The 16,551-nt window shown below is 51.8% G+C and overlaps 1 protein-coding gene across 5 annotated transcripts in view; it reads left to right on the top strand.

Moving 5' to 3' along the window:
• Window positions 1-7,147: 7,147 nt before the first annotated feature.
• The window catches only part of CNNM2 (cyclin and CBS domain divalent metal cation transport mediator 2), a 188,478-nt gene continuing 179,074 nt past the window's right edge, over window positions 7,148-16,551 (top strand). For all 5 annotated transcript variants that reach the window (XR_001795160.3, XM_002718589.5, XM_002718590.5 and 2 more), the window contains exon 1: window positions 7,148-8,953. Coding sequence is in view for 4 of the 5 variants with exons in the window: in XM_002718589.5 (XP_002718635.1) it covers window positions 7,333-8,953 (1,621 nt within the window). In the remaining variant the exon portion in view is untranslated. The remainder of the gene's footprint in view (window positions 8,954-16,551) is intronic.

Genomic DNA, 16,551 nt, shown 5'->3' with positions numbered 1-16,551 from the left:
TGGAACTGGCCTGGAGCTGGGACTCCAGCACAGTCATTCTGACACGGGATGTAGGCGCCCAAGTGGTGCCTTGACTTCTGCACCAAACACCTGCCCCTATCATTTATTTTATAGCATCCTCCTTCTACTTATAAGACGTGTACTGTAGGGGTGGGTGTGAGGCCTAGTGGTTAAGGTGCCAGTGTCTTCTATTAGAGTGTTTAGGTTTGATCCCCATTTCTGGCTCCTAACTCCAGCTTCCTGCCAATGCACAAACCAGGAGGCTGCAGGTGATGGCTAAAGTAATTGGGTTCCTGCCACCCACGTGGGTGATCTGGATCAAGTTCTTGGCTACCAGCTTTAGCCTCAGCCCAGCCCTGGCCGTTACGGGCATGGGGGGTATTGAACCAGCAAACGGGAACTCTGTCTGTCTGCTTGCCTCTTAAATAAATAAAAAGTGTAATATCTTAAAAATAATTTAGAAGACAATTGGCTGTTCTTCAAGGACCAACCCAAACCATGAAGCTTTCCTCAGTGGCTCTGCTTGAGTTGTATTTTAAAGATGGTATCGTGTAGTTATGTACACATTAGCTAGCCTCCTAACTAGCAGGTGTTGGAGGTAGCCTCTGAATCCATATTTCAGCTCCTCAGTGCCTTGTGCAGTGCTTGGTACTTATTAGGTATACCAGATGACTTAGTTGATAAATGTATAAATAAAATAAAAAAGAAATGAGGTGAAAAAAACAGAATTTTTAATTTAAATTTTAAAGAAGCAGCAGAGAATTAAGGAGGTGTATTAACAAGTGGAAAGAATACATTGGATCTTCAGTTTAGTGATATTTAAAATAATTCAGTATCAGAAGAACTAAAAACAGGAGCAGAACTTTTTCTCACTGGGATCTGATACAACGTTTTGTTTCCACTTGGAGGGTCTGACTTACCGGAGGAAAATTTTAACTCCAAGGGCAGATGTTCAGCCCAGTGGTTACGCCCTCACTTGAGATGCCTGCGAGACGCCTGCATCCCATACTGGAGAGCTCGGGTTTGGAGCCTGGCTCCGTTCGTAGTGCCCAGGAGGCAGCAGGCGATGGCCCACGCACTCGGGTCTCTGCCATCCTCGGGGAAGCACAGATGGAGTTCCTGGCTCCTGGCATCAGCCTGGCCGAGCCCTGACTGTTGCAGGCAGGCATTTGGGAAGTAAATCAACAGATGTAAGATCTCTGTCTCTGCTTTTCGAATAAATAAAGATAAATACGTTTTGACATATTTATTTGAAAGGCAGAATGACAGAGAGAGAAAGACAACCCCCACACACACACGCAGAGAGAGAGAGCTTCTTTCCACTGGTTTACTCCCCAAATGCCCACTGCAGCCAGGGCTGTGGCAGGCTCAAGTCCAGGAACCATGAGCCCCATTGGGGTCTCCTGTGTGGGTGGCAGGGACTCAGGGACTTGAACCACCATCTGTTGTTTCCTAGGTGCATTATCAGGGAGCTGTACTGGGAGCAGCACAACCAGGACCCAAACCAGCACCTTGATGTGGGGTTGCAGGCCTCCCAAGGGCTGGCTTAACTCACCGCGCCACAACGCCCAGCCCCAGATAGACTTTAAAAACAAAAACAAAACCAAAAAAGCATTTTCACTGCAGCTTCAGAGGACGTGAAGAAGGTAGCAGGGGAGTGAACTCAGCCGGTGTGTGATGACTGGAGATGCACTCACACCCGCGGCTCAAGGCAGGTGCACCCTGGGCCCCTGCTTTCTCCTGTCCCTGCGATCCTGGCTCCCAGCCTCCTGTCAGAGCCTTGTCTCCCACCTCCTTCTTACTCCCCAAGGGTGGTTTTCATATTCAGCAATGTGAATGCAGGGCTCGCTACTTAAAAACCGTGGAAATGAGCGCACACCTGGCCTGAGCGTGTTAGTCTCGGTAACAGGGATAACGGAGCCCACAGCCTTTCCCTCTCCTTTGTCCGCTGCTGAGCTGCAGGCTGGACCATGGGCGGAGCAGCCACCCAGGACGTTCTAGAAGATTTTAGCAAGTCCCAGGGTGGCAGGGACGCTGGAGGGAGGCAGGTGTGTTCTCTCTGAGTGGCTGGAAGGATAGAGGAGTAGAGGAAGGGGTGGTGACAGGGCAGAGAGCAGGAGGCCGGGGTGTGTGTGTGTGTGTGTGTGTGCTCCCTGGAGGGCGTGGGGGGAGAGCAGCCTCTCTGGGAGGACCGTGGGGTGGGGTGTGGGGCGCCTGGCTGTGCTGTGGCAGAGCAGGAGGGGCGGGGCTCCCCACACCTGCTCCTACTCAGGTCCCGCAAACCCTCAGTATTTCTGGGAGGGGCAGACCCCGAGGAGCTCAGCAGGAAGGTCGGGGTCGGGCGCCTCCCACGTGGGAGTGCCTGGGGTCTAGTCCCAGTTCCTCTTCCTGTTCCCGCTTCCTGCTAACGCACACCCCGGGAGGCTCAGCTGATGGTTCAAGTACTTGGGTCCCTGTCACCTACATGGGAGAGCCTGACGGAGTCCTAGGCTTCTGGCTGTGGCCCAGGCGTGGCTGTCATGGGCATCTGGGGTGTCAGAGAATGAGAGATCTCTGCTTGCTTCTCTCGCTCTGATTCTCAATTAACTGAAATAGATACACATTCTGTATCAGAAAAGAGGGAAACTTTTCTCACAGCTCTGTCAAAATGCCATGTTTTTTTTTTTTTTTCTTATCCCAGTAAAATATCCAGAAAATACTCAGAAAAAGGAAAAAATGGGAAAGCCCTATACGAATGCCCCAAAAAGTCCACTTTGACATGGTAAATGGTGTGGTGCTTTTTTTTTTTTTTTGGTCAACTGTGGTAAAAACTTCTCATTTTAGCTAAATTAAGAGTTCTATGCATTTAAGCAAGTGGATTGTGTTGCTTTTGAGATATCTCTCAGGGCAAACAGATTTGATTTCAGGGCAACTTTAGGTAATGCCAGCATTTTCAATTTCTACTTTTTCTCAAAAGACTTTGTGCTCAGGGGGCCAGCGCTGTGGCACAGCAGGTTAAGCCGTTGCCTGCAGTGCCAGCATCCCATATGAATGCCTGTTTGAGTCTGAGTGCCCCACTTCCAACCCAGCTCCCTGCTAACGGCCTGGGAAAGCAGCAGAAGATGGCCTAGGTGCTTGGGCACCTGTACCCCTGTGGGAGACCCAGAAGAAGCTCTTGGCTTAGGCCTGGCCCAGCTTTGGCAGTTATGGCCATCTGGGGCATGAACCAGTGGGTGGAAGATTTCTGTCGCTCCTTCTTTCTCTCTCTGTAATACTAACTCTGCCTTTCAGATATATAAATCTTTTTTTTTTTTTTTTTTTTTTTTGACAGGCAGAGTGGACAGTGAGAGAGAGTCAGAGAGAAAAGTCTTCCTTTTGCCGTTGGTTCACCTTCCAATGGCCGCTGTGGCCGGCGCACCGTGCTGATCCGAAGCCAGGAGCCAGGTGCTTCTCCTGGTCTCCCATGGGGTGCAGGGCCCAAGCACCTGGGCCATCCTCCACTGCACTCCCTGGCCACAGCAGAGAGTTGGCCTGGAAGGGGGGCAACCGGGACAGAATCTGGCGCCCCGACCGGGACTAGAACCCGGTGTGCCGGTGCTGCAAGTGGAAGATTAGCCTAGTGAGCCGCGGTGCCGGCCAGATAAATAAATCTTAAAACAAAACAAAACCAAACAAAACCCACTTTATTCTTTTGTGTGATTAGAAAGTACATTTGGAGCAGATGTTTGGTCGAGCAGTTAAGCTGCCGGTTACATTGCCCACATCTCCTAGTCGAGTGCCTCGTCCGACACCTGTTCCAGGGGCTGGTGTGGTGCAGTGGGTTCATTCGCTGCAGTAGCCCCTGAAGCCCATGCTGGAGTTCCAGCTCACGTTTCGGTTGCTCTGCTGTTGAGCCAGCTCCCTGCTAATGCACCTGGGAGGGCCGCTGAAGACAGCCAAGTACTCGGGCCCCTGCCACCCATCTGGAGACCTGTATGGAGCTCCTGGCTCCTGGGTTTGGCCTGCTTTAGCCAGGGCTGCTATGTGGTCATTTAGGGAGTGAGCTAGCCAATGGAAGATCTCTCTCTTTCTGTGTCTCCCTCTGTCATTATAGCTTTGAAATAAATCTTAAAAAAAAAAAAAAAAAAAAAAGCCCAAAAACCAAAACCTTGTTCTAGTTCTTTACTCTGGCTTCCTGCTAATGTAGACCCTGAGAGACAGCAGGTGCTGAATCAAGTGCTTGGGTTTCTGCTACCTATGCGGGAGACGCACATTGAGTTCTGGCTCCAACTCTGGCGTTGGCCCGTCTACCCTAGCCACTGTGAGCATCTGGGGAGTGACTCAGGGGTGAGAGCTCCCTGTCTCTCAAGAGGGAAAAAAACAGCCGCTGCTGGAGTAGTGACTTAGGACATTATTTACAACGAGGCAGTTTCCGTGGGGGCAAAAAAAGCTTCTCTATAAAGTCAGAGCTTATGTTGAGAAACACAGTGTGTAGAGGGCCATTTGGTGTTTTGCTTGTAACCTTTAAGAAGACCAAACTTATCAAACCCAGAGGGACTTCTGGCCCTGGGTCCAAGGCACTCCCGAAGCCCTGACCTGCTGCAGGTGAAGACACTGAATGTACCCTTTTCCAGAACCCAGCGAAGGGGCAGGCAGAGAGAGAGAGAGAGAGAAAGAGTGAGAGTCTTCCACCCACTGGTTCACTCCCCAAATGGTTGCAAATGGCTGGAGCTGCACCAATCCAAAGCCAGGAGCTTCTTCTGGGTCTCCCATGCAGATGCAGGGTCCCAAGCACTTGGACCATCTTCTACTGCTCTCCCAGGCCACAGCAGAGAGCTGGATGGGAAGTGGAGCAGCCAGGACTTGAACCAGAGCTCACAGGGGATGCGGGTACTGTAAGTGGTGGCTTTTCCCACTATGCCACAGTGCCGGTCCCATAAATAAAAATTCATTTTCTTTTCTTTTAACATTTTACAAATGTTATTTTGAATTCACACTATTGGTGAATAGTAAACAAAACAGACTTCCTACCCATGGCTGGAGATGGGGGTGGGCCAGATGCACAGTTTACATAGTATATTAGAAAGTGATCTTTGAGGAAAAACAAAGCAGAGATGGGGTACAGGGAGTGTTTTCAGGGTTTTAAAATGAGGTGGCCACGGGCGGGCAGTTGGCCTGTGTCCTGCGGGCGGTGCCTGGGCCCCCGGGACTGTGCTCCGGTGTGCCTGGAAGCAGGAGGCAAAAGCCCGTGGGCAGCAGGGGGCGGAGCGGTTCCTGCAGAGCCTTGTGGGACACTGAAGGGGCTCTGGCCTTTCCTGTGATGAGACGGAACAAGCAGAGGGTGTCGAACAAGGCAGCCCCTGGTTTCACGATAGCCCGGGTGCTAGGCTGGGGAGCAGAGAGAACAGGTGTAGGAGAGGAGAGACCACTGCAGCCATCCCAGAAATGAACCAGACTCGAAATTCTTCAGAAAGGATTGATGTGTTTACAAAAAGGGAGGAGAATGTGCCTGTGGAATACAAAAATAGATAATAAATAAATAAATAAATAAAAGGCAAGGAGCTAATTATTTTTTGAATATTTACATTGAGAGAAAAAGAGCAGTTCGGCAGCTACTCTGCTACTGCATGTTCCCAGTGGGTTTGTGAGTTCTGGACAGTTGGGTCTCTAGAAAAAATTTTTTTTTCTGCTAGAAACATGCTGGCAGGGTTTGGTCAGTGTGCTTTAAAATGAGCCTGGGGCAGGTGTTCAGCCTAGTGGTCAGGACCTCGGGGGTCTGGGTGCCTGCACCCCATGTCCAAGTGTCTCAGTCACTGCTTCCAGCCCATCTTCTTTTTAATGCGCGTCCTTGGAGCCAGCAGGTTATGGCTCAGGTACTTTGGTCTCTCACTCAGTTCTCAGCTTTTGGCCTAGGGTTAGCTCAGCCTTGGCCGTGCCAGCCCTTGGGGAGTGAGCCAGCGGATGGGAGCCCCCTCTCTGCCTCTCTGCCTCTGGGGGCGGGAAACCCAGGAACTTTTATGGACCTTTTTAAGATGTCTGCCTCGTGGAGGATGGCCCAAGTGCTTGGGCCCTGCACCCCATGGGAGACCAGAGAAGCACCTGGCTCCTGCCTTCAGATCGGCGGGCCACAGCGCGCCAGCCATGGCGGCCATTGGAGGGTGAACCAACGGCAAAGGGAAGACCTTTTTCTCTCTCTCTCACTGTCCACTCTGCCTGTCAAAAAAAAAAAAAAAAAAAAAAAAAAAAAAATTCCACTCCTTTTCCAAACTTGCCTGATAGCCTGTTAGGAACGCAAGTTCTGGGCGTTTCCTATTTCACATGGATGGGATACAGCGAATACGTGTATACAGTCCTTCCAGCAAGACCACATGGGAATTCTTAGGACCAACAAGTAACGCCCCTAGTCTGGATTCCCGCACACCTGTTGGGGTGGGCAGCCCATCTGGAAAGTGTTGCAGGGCGCCCACAGCGCCGGCAGGTGGCGCCACGTGACCGCAGAGAGCGCGCTGCTCCGCGAAGCGGCGGGCGGTCTGAGAGCCGCTCTGCCTCGGTGCCGGGGCCGCCTGGCTGCCGCTGACTCCCGCAGAGCGGCGCGCACGAGTAGCGGGCGGGTGGGGGCATGGCTGGTGCCCGGTCTTCTTTTTAGGCCATGTGGCGCCTAAGCCGTGCTTAGTCGGCTTCTCGGGGTACCGGGACCGGAGGGTGCAGTCTTTGCGGCCCCCGCATAGAGCTCTACGGAACCGGCAAGGCTGTGCCGCCGAAAGGGCGGCCTCCCGCTGCGGGGCTCTGGCCCCACCCGGCCCAGCCGGGCGCGGGGATCTACTACCGAGCCCCCTCAGGGAGAACCGGACCCTCGGACAGCTCCTTTCCATTGGCAGCCGGGCGGGAGGCCCCGCCCCCTCCCCTACGGTTCTCATCTCTGACTGGTTCTCGCGTCCCGGCCGGCCACGCCTCCTCCCCTCGCACATACACAAGAGTCACGCGCCTTTCAGTAGGAAACTTGTCGTGCTGAGGAGGACCGTGGCCCTCCTCGCCCCACCCACTTACCTTGCTATTGGCCCACAGCACTGCGTGCGGCCACGCCCCCATTCCAGCCCCCTGGCTGTGAGGGCGGGCTCCCGCTCGTGATTGGCTGGCTGACCTGCCTCTCGCGGGAGCGGCGAGCCCGCCCCTCCTTCTCACTCCCGCCCCCCACCCCCCCCTGCCCGCGAGCCTCGGGGTTTCTCCGCTGGCTGCGGCCGAATCAGTGTCAGTCAGGGAGGCGGACTGATAAGCACTGGGCGCTGACGCTCCGCTGCAGTCTCGCCCCGGGGCCGGTGCCTGTGCTCGCGCCGCCGGGTAGAAGGATGAGGCCGCAGCTGGAGCAGCCACCCTATGATTGGCTGTGGCGCTTGTGAACCCGAAGTAAAGATGGCGGGCGGGCAGGCAGCCGCCGCACTGCCCACTTGGAAGATGGCGGCGCGCCGCAGCCCCAGCGCCCGCGACCGGGGGGTCCTGCAGGCGGCGGCGGCGCGGCTGCTGCTGCTGCTGCTGCTGAGCTGCTGCTGCGGCGCGGGCGGCTGCGCCGCGGCCGGCGAGAGCGAGGAGACCGTGATCATCGGGCTGCGGCTGGAGGACACGAACGACGTGTCGTTCATGGAAGGGGGGGCGCTGCGGGTGAGCGAACGCACCCGGGTCAAGCTGCGGGTGTACGGGCAGAACATCAACAACGAGACGTGGTCCCGCATCGCCTTCACCGAGCACGAGCGGCAGCGCCACAGCCCCGGCGAGCGCGGGCTGGGCGGCCCCGCGCCGCCGGAGCCGGACAGCGGCCCCCAGCGCTGCGGCATCCGCACCTCGGACATCATCATCCTGCCGCACATCATCCTCAACCGCCGCACGTCTGGCATCATCGAGATCGAGATCAAGCCGCTGCGCAAGATGGAGAAGAGCAAGTCCTACTACCTGTGCACGTCGCTCTCCACGCCCGCGCTGGGCGCCGGCGGCCCGGGCTCGGCGGGCGGCAAGGGCGGCGGCAAGGGCGGCGCGGGGGTGGCCGGGCTGCCGCCGCCGCCCTGGGCCGAGACCACCTGGATCTACCACGACGGCGAGGACACCAAGATGATCGTGGGCGAGGAGAAGAAGTTCCTGCTGCCCTTCTGGCTGCAGGTGATCTTCATCTCGCTGCTGCTCTGCCTGTCGGGCATGTTCAGCGGCCTCAACCTGGGGCTCATGGCCCTGGACCCCATGGAGCTGCGCATCGTGCAGAACTGCGGCACCGAGAAGGAGAAGAACTACGCCAAGCGCATCGAGCCCGTGCGCCGGCAGGGCAACTACCTGCTGTGCTCGCTGCTGCTGGGCAACGTGCTGGTCAACACCACGCTCACCATCCTGCTGGACGACATCGCCGGCTCGGGCCTCGTGGCCGTGGTGGTCTCCACCATCGGCATCGTCATCTTCGGCGAGATCGTGCCCCAGGCCATCTGCTCCCGGCACGGCCTGGCCGTCGGCGCCAACACCATCTTCCTCACCAAGTTCTTCATGATGATGACCTTCCCGGCCTCGTACCCGGTCAGCAAGCTGCTGGACTGCGTCCTGGGCCAGGAGATCGGCACCGTGTACAACCGGGAGAAGCTGCTGGAGATGCTGCGGGTCACCGACCCCTACAACGACCTGGTGAAAGAGGAGCTGAACATCATCCAGGGCGCGCTGGAGCTGCGCACCAAGACGGTGGAGGACGTGATGACCCCGCTGCGCGACTGCTTCATGATCACCGGAGAGGCCATCCTGGACTTCAACACCATGTCGGAGATCATGGAGAGCGGCTACACGCGCATCCCCGTGTTCGAGGGCGAGCGCTCCAACATCGTGGACCTGCTCTTCGTCAAGGACCTGGCCTTCGTGGATCCGGACGACTGCACTCCGCTGAAAACCATCACCAAGTTTTATAACCACCCCTTGCACTTTGTTTTCAATGACACCAAATTGGACGCTATGCTGGAGGAATTTAAGAAAGGTGGGAGATTCTGGTCTCTTTCCTTGGCTTGCTCCTCTTTCTCTCTCCATCCCCGCCCCCCACCTCCACCCCCAAACACACACACACACACACACACACACACACACTGGCGTCCTCCACCCTCACACCAACCCCCCAAGGCGAGTTGACCGGAATTTCTCCTTCTCTCTTTGTTGCGAAGTTGAAAGGGTGGCGTGGATTGGGGGGACGGATTGAACTGGTCCGCAAAGGCGCGAGAGTGCCGGCCGGGCGCGTCCTTGCTTGGTGATTCCTGTGCACGGTGATACCCTAACCCCGCACCCCCTACGCGGCGCACGGGGTGGGCTCGGGTCTCCAGGGGTCTGCCGCACTCCCTGTCTGGGTTCTGAGTGGGGCTGGGCTGATGCCATGCCATTTGGTTGCCAGGAACAAATCCCAGGCATCTGGGAAATATCGGAACAGCTTTCTAAACCTAGGACAGACTTCTTCGTCCTTTCGCTCGACCACAGTGAAGGTTCAGAGGCGCGATTCATTCTCTATAGCTTCTTGTTTCTCGTCGGGCACCCTGGGGTGAGGGTGGGGGTGGGGATAGGTTGAGGTCTGCCTCTGAGGCCTGAGGACCACCTAAGCCAAGTACCGCCACAAAAATTCATTCATTCATTCATTCATTCGGGATGTGGCTTGCCTTAGCTAGGATAGAGGTTTTCATGAGAACTGAAGCGAGCTGTTAACCTGTGACTTGGGCTGACCGGAGCAGGCGAGTTAGTTAACCTTTTGTGAGGCTCTGGCTCCTGTCTCTTTCTTCCCTCCTTGTTTACATTGACCTGACAACTAAAATATCCCAAACCAAGTGTGGTTTTGGCAAACAGCTTGAACCTTTAACAACGGCATGCCTCTTTCTCCGTTAATTATAGCTTATTTATTTCTTGACTGGCTGCAGTTTAAAAGTGTTCTTTTCTCACTTGGCCACCTGATAGGTTGACTTGGAGTCAGTCTCTAAGCCAGCTCTCCCTGTTCCGGGGTGTTCTGCAGGGACGGGCCAGCAGGGCCGCACCTGGTGTGGTTCTCAGCATCTCATTTCTCGCCCTGTGGCGGCTCTGGCGCGCGCCCGTTTTTTGTTTTTTTTTTTTTTTTTTTAACCGTGTAACAAACAGGTCAGTGTTGTCACTGAAGTTCTGATCACTAGCCAGAGCCATCTGAAAGCTGGGGGACGCTGTGTGCACTTGACCGACACAGATGTGGGTGTGAGTTTCGTGACCTGGTAGTCCTCAGAGCCAACTCTCCGCCAGCAGTGGTCTGTCGCCTGAAAAAGGCCGTGTGTAGCCGGCAACAGCACCCAGGCCCCATCATCTGAACACACAGGGTGTGAGGGTGCCCTAATTCCAGCTTCCCGGCTGAATGGTATCCTCCCTAGAAGAGGATCACATTGCAGTCATTTTCATATAAAGGGAGAGAGCAGAATGTGCTTTGGAGCTTGGCGATTTGCATTTAAAAGCAGACGGAGATTCTCTCGGATTCTTAAACAGTGAGAGGAAACGGCCGGCATCTCTGGGTGCCAGGGCTTCGTTCTGGGGTGCTGTTGCTTTCACCTGCAGGTTGTTGATCAGAGCACCTTGTGGGATTTCGCGGTCTGCAGCATTATCTTCAATGCGGAGAGAGATCGTGAAGAAAATGCCTCTAGGGTTGGTGTTTTTTTTTTTTTTTTCTAAATTTCCCAGTGTTGATTTGGATAATTCATTGCCTGTTCAGTATTTTTACACACGTACTGGTGGGTTGATTGCACCAGCTCGTACACCTTGCTAAGGCTCTTCTTCATTTCTGTATCTTTGATCTTGGAGACTATGTGCACCTCCCAGCTCATCGATCCTGCTGCCCCAGCTCAGACTTTAAAAATTTGTATGAATTTGAAATTTCTGTTTGGTTGTCCTTGAATAGGTTTTCTATAACTGATTCATTTTCATGAAGAAAATTCTTCTCCCCAAATCATCTCAGTATTTTTTTTGAAACGTATTCTCTAAATGATTGAATTACTACTGATATTTTCCCATGAATTTTAGAAAAAGAAGCACGCACAAGATTTTAGTTTTGTTCTTAACTAAAATGAGGTACAGTATTTGCTTAAGAAGATAGCACAAGTTAAAGGCACATTGAAGCTAGTGGCAGATTTGGGAGAGCAGGCGAAGATAGTTGGCTGCAAATGGGAAATTTTTGTTTTTAAAAATTTATTTTATTTATTTGAAAGAATTCCAGAGAGAGAGGTCTTCCATCCACTGGTTCATTCCCCCAACACAGAGACACAGACATCTTCCATCTGCCTTGGTTCACTCTCCAAATAGCTGCAAAGTCAGGAGCAGAGCTGATTGGAAGACTAGAGTTTCTTCTGGGTCTCCCATGTGGGTGCAGGGGACCAAGGACTTGAGCCATCCTCTGCTGCTTTCTCAGGCACATTAGCAGGGCACTGGATTAGAAGTGGAGCAGTTGGCTCTTGAACCAGCACCCATATGAGATGCCAGCACTGCAGACCAGAGTTTTAACCCACTGCGCCACCGCACCACCCTGCAAAAGGGAAATTTAAACCATGATTTTAAAAGAATGGGGTAGGTAGGTGTTTGTTACTTAAGCTGTAGGAATAACTGACTTGCCACCCTCCCTCTTTTGTGGACATGTTTTGTCTGTTCAGTCTTATTATCATTTATATTCATTCCTTTTTATGGGTGAGTTAAACATTTCACCTGATTTTTTTCCTCTTCATTTTCTAATTCAATTATAACATAATGTGACTAGCCCACCTTCTAATGTTTTTCTCTCTCAAATAATGGTGAATAAGGTGTATAGGATGATTCAAAGGCATCTTTCTCATCCCTTCCCCTTGCTCCTAACAAATCTATTTCCAAAAAACAAAAGCAGAACAAATACCCTCAACAATACCATACCAACTGTGACTTCCCCAGACTGGTTACATCATCAGTCCAGATTGCACTGAAAATGACCTTCCCTAACGAGGAGCGCCTGTGTGGACGCCTCTGCTGTATGTACAGAGTTAGTCCGAGTTAGTTCATGTAGGAGGAGGCCGTCTAGGGTGCTGAAGTTTGGAAACAAAAGCTGTCTTATGTGTGTGTGTGTGGATGTCTTCTTCCTAATTGTTAGGATTTTTTTTTTTTTTTTTTTTTTTTGGTGGCGGTGGGGGGTGGGGGGTCTGGCTACCAGGACGCTCTGGGCTGTACTTGAGGTTGGAAGGTAGGAGTTACACTAATTTTAAGGTTGGTGATGATGATAGTGATGCTGGTCATCATTATGTACCTGTTTACTGTGTGCCGGATACAGGGCTGGGTGCTGTCCATGAATCTCACTATTTCAGGCTCACAATGGCTGAATGATGCAGTAGCTCCATTTTACAAATGAGGAAATGGAGGCTGGGGTGAGCGGTATGTTCAAGGCCGCGTGGTAATTAGTTGACTTGGAGTTTAACTCTTTTCTGTGTGAGACCAGAACTTGCTGTTATCCACGTTGTTAGGCTGGTCTCCTTGATCCTGATTTTATATTTCTGTTTTACTGAGTGTGAGGTTTGGCTTCCTGTCAAAACATTGTCAGAGCCTCTTGGGCAGTAGATGCAGAAATGTGTTTAAACATATGGATCTGGCTTTAAACCAGCGCTTCTGTGACACTGTGGGTAATCATTGGGATCCCCGCTTCTGCCAGTGAAGCAAATCAGTTTCTTGTCTAGTGTGGTTCTAAAACCAAAGCATTCTGTTATAATATTTGCCCTTCAAGGCCGGCGCCGCGGCTCACTAGGCTAATCCTCCGCCTAGCGGCGCTGGCACGCCAGGTTCTAGTCCTGGTCGGGGTGCTGGATTCTGTCCCGGTTGCCCCTCTTTCAGGCCAGCTCTCTGCTGTGGCCCGGGAGTGCAGTGGAGGATGGCCCAAGTACTTGGGCCCTGCACCTGCATGAGAGATCAGAAGAAGCACTTGACTCCTGCCTTCGGATCAGCGTGGTGCGCCGGCCGCAACGCGCCGGCCACAGCACACCTGCCGCAGCGGCCACTGGAGGGTGAACCAATGGCAAAAGGAAGACCTTTCTCTCTGTCTCTCTCTCACTGTCCACTCTGCCTGTCAAGAAGGAAAAAAAAATTTGCCCTTCAAGCATCCAGATTCATTTTGTGTGTGTTTGATAGTAGCATTGTACTGGACTGGTGTGCTACTTGAATGGAGACCTCCACCACTGGTTTCTTAATACCTAAATTACTTAACAGTGTTTCACTGTTGATTTCTTATCTGCTTCTCTGGCAAGGATCACATGGTAATTTGTCACACTCCATTGTATGTTCTCATCTTGGCTTGATTTTCATTTTTTCTTAGCCACTATATGATAACAGTTGGTTGTGAATGAGCATCCTTGTTCTCTGCCTCTCTCTACTCCATGCAGGAGTCTTTTCCCTCAGCTTTATGGTTGCCTATAAATCCAAATAAGAATATGTTCAGCAAATCCCACTAAAGAATTATGAGAATTTTAGAAAAATGATCTAAAGCAAAATAACGTAGGAGAAAGGAAACGCTAATCAGAGGCCCTGACTTTGCAGACGTCAGGATGAGCCTTTGCTTCCACCTGACTTACCCTTCCTAAGGAGAGAGTGTGGCCTCTTAGCTGCCCAGCCGTCTGCCCTGAAGTGGGGTCTGAAGCGGTAGTAACGGGTTATTGTTTCATTGTTTTCTCTTAGCTTTCTTTCTTCTTTTCTTTTCTTTTCTTTTCTTTTCTTTTCTTTTTTCTCAGGCAGAGTGGACAGTGAGAGAGACAGAAAGGTCTTCCTTTTCCATTGGTTCACCCTCCAATGGCCGCTGTGGCTGGCGCACCACGCTGATCCGAAGGCAGGAGCCAGGTGCTTCTCCTGGTCTCCCATGCGGGTGCAGGGCCCAAGCACTTGGGCCATCCTCCACTGCATTCCCAGGCCACAGCAGAGAGCTGGACAGGAAGAGGAGCGACCGGGACAGAATCCGGTGCCCCAACTGGGACTAGAACCTGGGGTGCCAGCGCCACAGGCGGAGGATTAGCCTATTGAGCCGCGGCACCGGCCTCTTAGCTTTCTAACAGTTGCATTCCAGTATTGGGCAGCTTACTTTGTGCAGCTGCCAGGGACCTAAGTTCTTTTCTGACTTTTTTTTTTTTTTATACCTAGGAACAGGTGAGATCGCTAGATAAGTTGGTTCTAAATCAAATACAGTCTTCACTTGAAACATTGGGTATAACATTTTCTTTACAAGTCTCTCCATATTAATATGCTGAGAGTTTATTTTTATTTGAAAAGCAGCATTACAGAGCAAGGGAGACACACACGCAGAGAGAGGGAGAGAGAGAGGGAAAGACCGACTAACTGACCTTCCATCCACTGGTTCACTCTCCAAATGGCCATGATACCCAGGGCTGAGCTAGGAGCCAGGAACTCCATCTGGATTTCCCACTTGGGCAGTAGGGGCCCCGGCACTTGGGCCATCTTCTGCTGCTTTTCCCAGGCCATTAGCAGGGAGCTAGATTGGAAGTGGAGCAGCTGGGACACAAACTGGTGCCTATATGGGACGCTGGTATCACAGACCACAGCTTAACCTGCTATGCCCCAACACCAGTCCATGAAAGTTTAATATTAAAAACTTTTTTCCCTCACTAAATTAAGTTTTACACTTGCCTAGGATCTAGGAAGATTTTTTAAAATTGGTATTTAAGAGTATGAATGGTGTCTGAGGGAGTGGATGTCTTTTTTATGATCTTGTTTGTTTAGTCTTGTGTATTAATACATGTTAGATCATTAGAATTTTCTGTGTTCTTAGAGGGTCATTATGGAATATTCAGAGAGTACAGCATCAGGGGGAAGGCTTGAGGCTCATCTAGTCCAGTGTTTGCCAGACTTAGCAGATGATACGGTTTACTTGGATCACTAATTAAGAGTGAGGTCCTGGGCCTCACTCAGGGACCTTCTGAACTGGAAGACTGGGAAAAGAGTCTCTGGGGACAGGGCCTTGGAATCCATGCTGTCAACAGGTACCACCCTCAAGTGACACTTACGGTTAGGTGAGTTTAAGAAACAGTGGTGAGCCGGCACCGCGGCTCACTAGGCTAATCCTCCGCCTGCGGCGCTGGCACCCCAGGTTCTAGCCCCGGTCAGGGCACCGGATTCTGTCCCGGTTGCCCCTCTTCCAGGCCAGCTCTCTGCTGTGGCAAGGGAGTGCAGTGGAGGATGGCCCAAGTGCTTGGGCCCTGCACCCCATGGGAGACCAGGAGAGTACCTGGCTCCTGCCATCCGATCAGCGCGGTGCGCCGGCCGCGGCAGCCACTGGAGTGTGAACCAACAGCAAAGGAAGACCTTTCTCTCTGTCTCTCTCTCTCACTGTCCACTCTGTCAAAAAAAAAAAAAAAAAAAAAAAAAAAAAGAGCTGCCACCTGCATATGGGCTCCAGTTCAAGTCCCAGCTGCTCCACTTCTGATCCAGCTCTCTGCTATGGCCTGGGAAAGCTGTGGAAGATGGCCCAAGTCCTTGGGCCCCTGCACCCATGTGGGAGACCCAGAAGAAGCTCTTGGCTCCTGGCTTCTGATCAGCCCAGCCATGGCCATTGCAGCCATTTAGGGGGTGAACCAGTGGATGGGAGACTTTTTCTCTGCCTCTACGTCTCTGTAACTCTGCCTTTCAAATAAATAAATAAATAAATAAATCTTTACCAAAAAAAAAAAAAAAAAAAGAAAGAAAGAAAGAAACACTGGTCTGGTCATCCTCTCATATCAGGAAGGTGAACCCTGAGAAAGAGGAGAGAAAGTGACTGACTTAGTGCTTCCTGTCTACCTAGTAGCATCAACTGACTAGAACCCGTGCACCTGACTTCTAGAGTATAGTTCCTTCCCCTCCAATAGGCTGGTCTCCTGCTCCCAACTTATTCAGATTTAAGGTAGCTGCATCACCGAAAAAGCAAATGATCAGACTTGCCAATGGTTTTTATTTATCTGGGTTTTTGTTGTTGTTTGTTTGTTTTTTTGGCCATTGGCTAGTTATTTGAAAGACAGGGTGATTGGGTACAGGTAGAGAGAAAGAGAGAGAGAGGGAGAGAAGGGGGTTATCTTTCACCTGTTCATTTACTACCCAAATGGCTGCAATGGCTGGGGCTGGGACAGGTCAAAGTCAAGAGCCAGGAAATCCATCTGGGTTTTCCGCATGAATGGCAAGAATCCAAGTACTTGAACCATCATCTGCTGCTTCCCAGAATGCGCGTTAGCAGGTAGCTGGACTGGAAGCAGAGGCATGACTTGGTCCACGGCACTCTGAAATGAGATGTAGGCATTCCAAGCAGTGGCTTAGCCCACTGCACCACAGCACCTGCCCTGTGATTTTGATGTTGATCTATTCAATATCCTCGATTCAAGCAATCTTTGACAGGCACTTTTATTACATAGAAAAGAAATCTGAGTGCGTGCGCTTATTTTACTTTATCCTTTATTTTAGCTTGGCTTAACTGAGGTTTTTATTCTGCTGTGGTGAAACTAGGAAGTCGTTTAGGAAACGGTTACTGGTACCTAGGTTGTTTGACGCCTCAGGTGGGTAAGGTATGTCTTTGGATTGACCTCGTTTTGGATATCCCGCAGT

Source organism: Oryctolagus cuniculus, chromosome 15 (assembly GCF_964237555.1).
Source record: "Oryctolagus cuniculus chromosome 15, mOryCun1.1, whole genome shotgun sequence".
NCBI lineage: Eukaryota > Metazoa > Chordata > Mammalia > Lagomorpha > Leporidae > Oryctolagus > Oryctolagus cuniculus.
This window is presented reverse-complemented; position numbering and strand designations above follow the sequence as displayed.